We start from the raw sequence: 7,152 nt of genomic DNA on the forward strand, positions 1-7,152 counted from the left end.
CAGGCACCGTCACACGGGACCGCCTCCTGAGGTCAGGCACCGTCACATGGGACCGCCTCCTGAGGTCAGGCACCGTTACACCCAACCACCTCCCTGAGGGCGTCAGCCAGGGAGGCCCAAGACTAGAGATGCTGTCCCAGATCCCCCTTCTAACTGAGTTGGTGGCTAGGCAGGCGGAGGGGTAGAAGGTGGGAAGGGGCGGTGAGGGAGGTGAGGGCGTACCGTGAGGGCCAGGCCGATGGTGGTCAGGCTAGAGGTGACCTGCTGGTGTGTCCTCAGGAAGCTCCAGATGCCCTGCAGGCAGTCCTGTGAGAGGGCAGCAGGCATGGCACCCACCCTGACCAGCCCTCTCTGCCTGGGCAAGTGGACTCTTTGGGGCACGGAGCTGCAGCACCTACCCAGGCCAATGCCAGGGCAGCAGGGAGGTGGGGTGCAGCCCATTCCCAGTGAGTTCTAGGGAAAGGCAGCACAAACAGGTGAAGCCCAGTGGGACAGGGCTGGCCTCTGTGGGCACCCGGGCACTGCCCTGGGCCCAGCAGGTGCTGTCTCCCAGCTGTCCTGAGCATCCATGTTGGGCCACACGTTGGCTCCCCTGGGCTGGGCTGCTTCTGACTCACTCTGGGTTCCCAGCGTCCAGCGCCTTGGTGACCAGAGAGGGCACTGGCTGACAGGGAGGGCAGGAAGCCAGCAGGTAGAGGGATATGGGGGCTTCTTGCACTGTCCCAGGATCCTGGTTCCATCCTTGGTTTCCCGTGCCACCCCAGGGCATGGCATCCAGAGGCATCTTTCCAGAAAAGGGAGGTGGCAGGCGTGTCTCTGAGTCCTGGAGACGGTGACAACTGGGGCGGGCTTCGGAGGCTTCCACAGGGTCTCAGGGCTCAGCCTCCTGCCCCTGCAGGCAGCTCTGCCTCCCTCCTGCCCATGGCTGCCCATCTGGATGGCTCTGTGCCCACTGCCTGTGCTGGCTCTTCTGGATCCCCAGGAGGCTTCAAAGTCGGGCCCATGGTTCCTGCCATCCCGGAGTGCTCAAGGCAGTCCCTGTTTTGCAGTCAGGGGCCCTAGGGCCTCTCCTTGGGTGGCACAGGGTTCCCAACTGTCAGTCCTGCCCTTGCTGCTGCTGGTGCCTCTCCAGGGCCATCCCCAGCACTGTGGCTCCACCCCTCGCTAAGCCTCCAGCCATTTGCTCTCCCCTCTGTTTCTTGGAGGGTCGCCAGGCGCCTCCCACCATGAGATAGGGTGGGTCTGTTTCCAGGACAGTAGGGGAGGGAAGCAGGGAGGGGGAGGGCGGGCTGGGGGAGGGTTGCTGGGCACCAGGAGAGGGAGGGGAGGGCCCATCTCTCCCAGGGCCCTGGGAAGGAAGGGCTTCCTGGCCTTGGCCTGCTCTGGCTCTGTTGCTGCTGAAACTTTGGCCACACCCTGGCCTACGCTGACCCTCCAGCCTCGCTTCTCCTCCTCCGAGTGCCCTTCCACTCCTCCTGATGCCCCCTAGGATCCTTGCACCCTTCCCCCTAGACAGAGCAGACCAGGTCTGCCCTGCGGTCCCTTGGCACAGAGCCCTCACGGGTGCACTCCAAGAGGCTTCTGTGGCTGCAGCTGGCCTTGGGAAGCCCCCCAGCTGAAACCGGCTTGAAGGAGTGAACGGCGCACGGGGCCTACACCCAGCTGGGCGGAGGGTCCTGTGTCTATGCCTCCAGTCCAGCCTGGCCACATGACCGGCTTCATGCCCCATGATCCCTCACTAGCCTCCAATCATACCAGAACCTTCCCCGAGCCCCTCGGTGGGCAGGTCCCAAGGGTCTGGGGAGGCCAAGGGCTGGGGTGAGAGGATGTCCCTGGGTCTCGGGGTTGGGCCCCAGGGTGTCCAGCCCCCAAGGGTCTTGCCTGGCCAGCATCCAGGTCCCCCCCTCACCTCTCTTGCTGCCTGTTCTCCCTGACACAGGTCAGCCTCTGTGTTCCCGAGACGGCTGAAAGGAGATCTCTTCCCACAGCACAGAAACTACAAGAACAGATGGGAGGGAGTGGTGTTGTGTTCCTGAGGCCCCAGGAGGCGGACAGCACATATGGGGAAACTGAGGCATCTCAAGGACAAATGACCCAGGTGGGGTCCCCTGCAGCCCAGGGCTGGGGTATTGCAGCTGCTTCTGCTGAGGTGTCCAGCCACTGCACAGCCAGGCCTGGTGAGTGAGGGAGTGCTCTCAAGCTGCAGTGCCTGCCCGCTGGGGGCGGAACACCTGCTGGAGCCAGGCCGGCTTCCCAGCCCTGCTCACAAGGGATCGTGTGTGCTTTCTGTTGTTGTTTTGTTTTGATGTGGAGTCTCGCTCTGTCGTCCAGGCTGGAGTGCAGTGGGGTGACCTCGGCTCACTGCAATCTCCTCCTCCTGGGTTCAAGCGATTCTCCTGCCTCAGCCTCCTGAGTAGCTGGGATTACAGGCATGTACCACCATGATAATTTTTTTGTATTTTTAGTAGAGAGGGGGTTTCACCATGTTGGTCAGGCTGGTCTCGAACACCTGACGTTGTGATCCACCTGCCTCGGCCTCCGAAAGTGCTGGGATTACAGGCGTGAGCCACCGCGCCTGGCCTTTCTTGTTCTGTTTTGTTTTGTTTTTTAAGTAGAGACAAGGTCTCCCTGTGTTGCTCACACTGGTCTTGAACTCCTGGGCTCAAGCAATTTGCCTGCCTCAGCCTCCTCCCAAAGTGCTGTCATTACAGGCGTGAGTCACTATGTTCAGTCCTGTATTTGCTTTAACACTCTTGAAATCCTTCAGTGTTTCCGAATAAGGGGCCCTGCCCTCTCATTTCACACTGGGTCTCCCGAATCTGGTAGGTGACCCTGTCCTGGGCAGACAGAGGATGGGAGTTTTTTGTCCCCAGCCCCCAGCTGTGGCCTGTGTCCTGGAATCCCCTGGTGCCTGGCCAGGCCGCTCGCTGGCCACCCTTTGCCTGTCCTCTGAACTGCAGTCCACACAGAGGCGGACTGCCCTGCCATCCAGCCGTCCCCATGCTCACCGTGTCCTGGATGGCCACCAGCTCCTGCCACCGGACCTGAGATGTGCCTTTCACTGCCTGCTCATACACTAGGTCATAGGTGTCCAGCATGGCATCCTCCACCTGCACCAAGAGATCACAGGGAGGTCCTGGCCCTGGTGGGAGACCCGGAGACAGAGCCCCTCCCCACGACATCCAGAAGGCTGCTGGGCCCTCGGTGCTGAGTGACGTCCCAGCACCGCCCCTCCTTGCCCAGGTGCATCTCCCCAAGAGGGAGCCCAGGTCCCTGGGCAGCCGGTCACTGTGCTTCCCAACTTCAGCAGTGGGGCTTCCACTCAACAGCCATCAGTGTGGCCCTCCTGCCCCCAGAGGTCCTGCAGGATAAAGCAGAGGCCTAGCTCTGTGTTCGCCCCGCTGTGGTCTTGCAAAGTCAGCTCAGGGAAGTGTCCACCCTGCTACTGTGGACCTGGAGGCAGGCAACGGGGCTGGGCCTGGTGGAGAGCCGTGGAGAGGCCCTGTGTCGGGACCTCAGCTCCCGAAAAGCTGGGGGAGTCTAGGTCTTTCCCCAGAATTACTCAGCTGCCTTCCAGAAGGCCGGGCAGGTGGGCGCTGGGTAAGGCTTTGGGCCAGAGACGCCTTGGGGACCTGGCGTCAGATCTGGGTGGACGAGGCCACCGTGGGGCAGGGAGTGGAAAAGGTGGAGGTGACAGGGCCTGGGTGGGTGCTGGCTGGACACTGCCTGTGCTCCACACTCCAACGCCACCTAGACCTTCTGTCTCCACCCTCCTAAGCAAGATACCCTCCCCTACCAAGTTACTCCGTCAAAGACGAACTGGAATCTCGACTCCTACAGGAAGGCTTCTGTGACTGCTCCAGGGGTCGCTAGTCTCATGGCACAGGGCGAGGCCCTCTTTGAGGTCCCTGCCCTGCAATGTCTCCTTCCTGCCTCAGAGGCCCTCAGTTGTCCCCCACATGCCATGCTGACAGCAGGGACACCCTGAGGGGGTGCTCAGCAGCTGCCCCAAAGGGCAGGAGTGGAATGTAAGCCCCAGGCCTGCTCTGGCCACTCATACCTGCCCTCCAGAAAGGAAGGGTGGCTGCCAGCCGTGCTTATCGCACTGGGGCCCGACCTCCGTGGCAGGCCCTGCCAGCAGCCAACTAGGCGGGCAGCAGGCAGTGGAGGGAGGCTCCTGGTCAGCTCTGCCCAAGCCAGGAGGCCCCAACAGGAGCCAGATGGACTTTTGAGGCCAAACTTGGCTCCTGACCCTAATTAATCCCCCCACCGATGGCTAATACAAGTCCGTGAGTCACCCTGACTCAGCCAGTCTCATCCTCCCCTCAGTGCCCCGGCAGGCCACGCCACTGTCGGCCTGGGCGGGGGCCTTGTTCAGCCTCAGCATCTGTGAGTGTGAAATGGGTGGAGTCTGGCCGGGCCATTGTGTCCTTGTGGGTGGAGGTCCTGGGAATGGAGGACTGGAGGCCTGGCCGAGCGGGCTTGGGGTCCACTGGGACCTCCCCTCCTGCTTCCTTCCCAACTCCAACGACTGTCCCCATTGTCAGGCGCCTGCTACGGCCCAGGGAGGACACAGGTGCCTCCGAGGCTCTGAGCAAGGTGTGGTGATTACCGCAGCATGGGTGGGAGTGACAACACCTGTTAGCAGCTGAGGGGCTGCTCTGCCTGGCTCTGCCATGTGGCCCTCCCCACCACCGAGGAGGGAATCCTCAGCGAGGTAGGCCTTCTGCCTCGAAGCCCACAGCCTGGCCCTGGAGGGCCCTGGAGGCCAGGCCGGCCACTCGCCACAGGGCTGGGGCTCCCAGGTGGTGCTTCACTGTCTGCCTCCATTCCACGGTCTGGGGGCTCTGTAGGGGCCTGGGGCCTGGATTTCTCAGGACACCTGGGGGCAGCTGCTCCCTGTCAGGTACCAATGCACTCAGCTCTGTCTTCTGGTGCCCAGGGCGGGGAGAGTGCTTCGGGACAAGGACCGGGAGTGGCAGGACCAGTGCAGAAGTCCTAGCTGCTGGGCCACCCGTCCCGCCGTGCGTTCCTCCAGCCCCTGCCCAGGCTGAGGCCTGAAGTTGGGGGTTTCCCACTGCAGCTTATCCCCATGACCAGATGGTCCCTGGTATCTGCCTGGCTCGATGACCCCATCCTGTGTCTGCTGAAAGTGCTCAGGAAGGTACAGCAGGCCCTGGGCGGCGGGTGGGAGGGATTTGCGGCAGGCCTGTGGACCCGCCACACAGGTCCAGGACTGGCTCTGGCCTGAGCCCGCTGGGCCGCTGGAGGATCCAGGAAGCGGGGTGGCTCCGGGGTGGGGACAGACCTGGACGATGAGGCTGCACCCCCCACTGCCGTACTTAATTGGAGCCTGAATTATTAAAGGGTGCTGGGCCATCCATTTCCCTGGTGCAGACTCATCTCTTGGGCAGGGGAGGGTTGCGGCAAAGTGGCCCCCAGGCCTGGAGAGGGTAATTAATAGCCCTCAAGCTCCAGTTCATCCCTGCAGCCCAGCCTGCGCCTCCTGCCCACACGAGCATCACAGAAAGTGGCTGCCGGGACTCCCTGGGGCAGGGATGGGATGGGGAGGGGCACCCCACTCTCAGCCCTGGGCCAGGGCACATGGCCGACCCCTTTCCTCCTCTGTCCTCTGCCTTCGCATCTGCAGGGCTGCCCCACGAGTTATCCGGACCTTGAGTTCAGGACACCTCAGGGGACCCGTGGGTGGGGGAGTGCAGGGGGAAGGGGGTGGAGGGGCCGGGCTGGTGCCAACAGCCTGGGTCCTTTGGCCTTTGCCACTGTCTGGGCTGCCAGCAGGACCTTGCTGGACAGGAAGCCCAAGGCTGAAGCCCGTTTGGCTCCGGTGGGACCTGAGGGTGGAGGGCAGAAGATGGGATGTACAGCCACCTGTCCTGCTCAGGGCCCAGGCCTTGGCACCAAAGCTACCCTGTCCACACCCAGGACAGCTCCGAGTGTGTCCCATGTCCTGGAAGACCAGGCTGGGCAATGGGGCATGGCAGGGGGCACGCAGGGGAGACAGAGGAGTCTTTGCACACACCCGGCTGCAGCCCCTGGATCTCAGCCCTCCCTTCACAGAGAAGGAAACTGAGGCCCAGGAAGATTAAGTGGCTTGCCCAAGGGGGCCCCAAGAAGCCTGACTTCAAATTCAGAACTCCTTCGCCTAGGCCACCCCCATGCCCACCAGGCCCGACACAGACCATGCCAAAAGTCAAAACCCACTGGGAGAGGCAGATAGGGCCCAGAGGCCAGAGGCCCGGTAGGAAGCCTCAGTCCCCTGTCTGGGGTCAAGCAAGGCCCTGAGAACTGATCCCTGAAGGCCAGCCGGGCCCACGGGCCAGATGAAGGCAATGAGTGTGGGGGTGCTGCCTGGGGCTGGGACAGGCCAGAGGCCAGCCCGGCAGGGGCGTCTATCTTTTTGCACCCCCTTCCCTTCCTTCCCTTCCAGGGGAGCAGGCCCCAGCTGTGTTCCGTACTGTGCCCCCTGCACAGCCCCCTTTCCTCCAGCACTGTGGCCCCTGGGTCAGAGCCATAAACATGGAAGCACTGGGCAAGGGCTGCAGCTGCCCCCGACGAGCCTGGGCACCCTGGCAGCTGTCTTGACCTCGGCCACCCACACTGTGACCCAGACCTCAAATGAACCAGACCCCCTCTCAGTGGACAGGAAACATGAGGCCAAAACACAGACCTGGCCCAGCTCTCTCAACAAGACTACTGGGCCGGTCCTCAAGGCACAGGCCTCTTCTGGGGGCTAAGCCCCTCCGGGAGCTTCTGGGCCTAAGAAGAGTTCATCCAAAATGATGCTGGGGGTAGGTGAACACTTTGGAGCCAGCCATGGGCAGGGAAGGGGAAAGAGGCCTTGGTTCGGGGCCAAGAGCCTTTGTGATAAGCCTGTAGCCCCCTCCAGTCCTGGCACTGCCAGGGTAACCTTGAGCTCCCCCCAACCCTGGAGGGCCTGAGTTCCCCCATCTGCAAACAACATGGAGACCACCACACTCAGGCTGCCACTGCAGCTCCGGCACCTGCACAAAAGATGCCTGCAGAGCCCGGCACCTGCACAACAGACGCCCGCAGAGCCCACCTGCACAACAGACGCCCCGCAGAACCCACCTGCACAACAGACGCCCCCCGGAGCCCACCTGCACAACAGAC

General features: G+C 62.7%; 1 protein-coding gene across 1 annotated transcript in view; it reads right to left on the bottom strand.

Moving 5' to 3' along the window:
• TSPAN32 (tetraspanin 32) overlaps positions 1 to 7,152 on the bottom strand; it is a 19,953-nt gene that overhangs the window by 1,960 nt on the left and 10,841 nt on the right. Inside the window, exons 5-7 of the mRNA XM_032268402.1 lie at positions 3,009 to 3,110; positions 1,910 to 1,996; positions 223 to 306 (exon numbers count right to left, since the gene is read on the bottom strand). Coding sequence (XP_032124293.1) covers positions 223 to 306; positions 1,910 to 1,996; positions 3,009 to 3,110 — 273 coding nt within the window. The remainder of the gene's footprint in view (positions 1 to 222; positions 307 to 1,909; positions 1,997 to 3,008; positions 3,111 to 7,152) is intronic.

Source organism: Sapajus apella, unplaced genomic scaffold, assembly GCF_009761245.1.
Source record: "Sapajus apella isolate SASKATOON/1434 unplaced genomic scaffold, GSC_monkey_1.0 scaffold181, whole genome shotgun sequence".
Taxonomy (NCBI): Eukaryota; Metazoa; Chordata; class Mammalia; order Primates; family Cebidae; genus Sapajus; species Sapajus apella.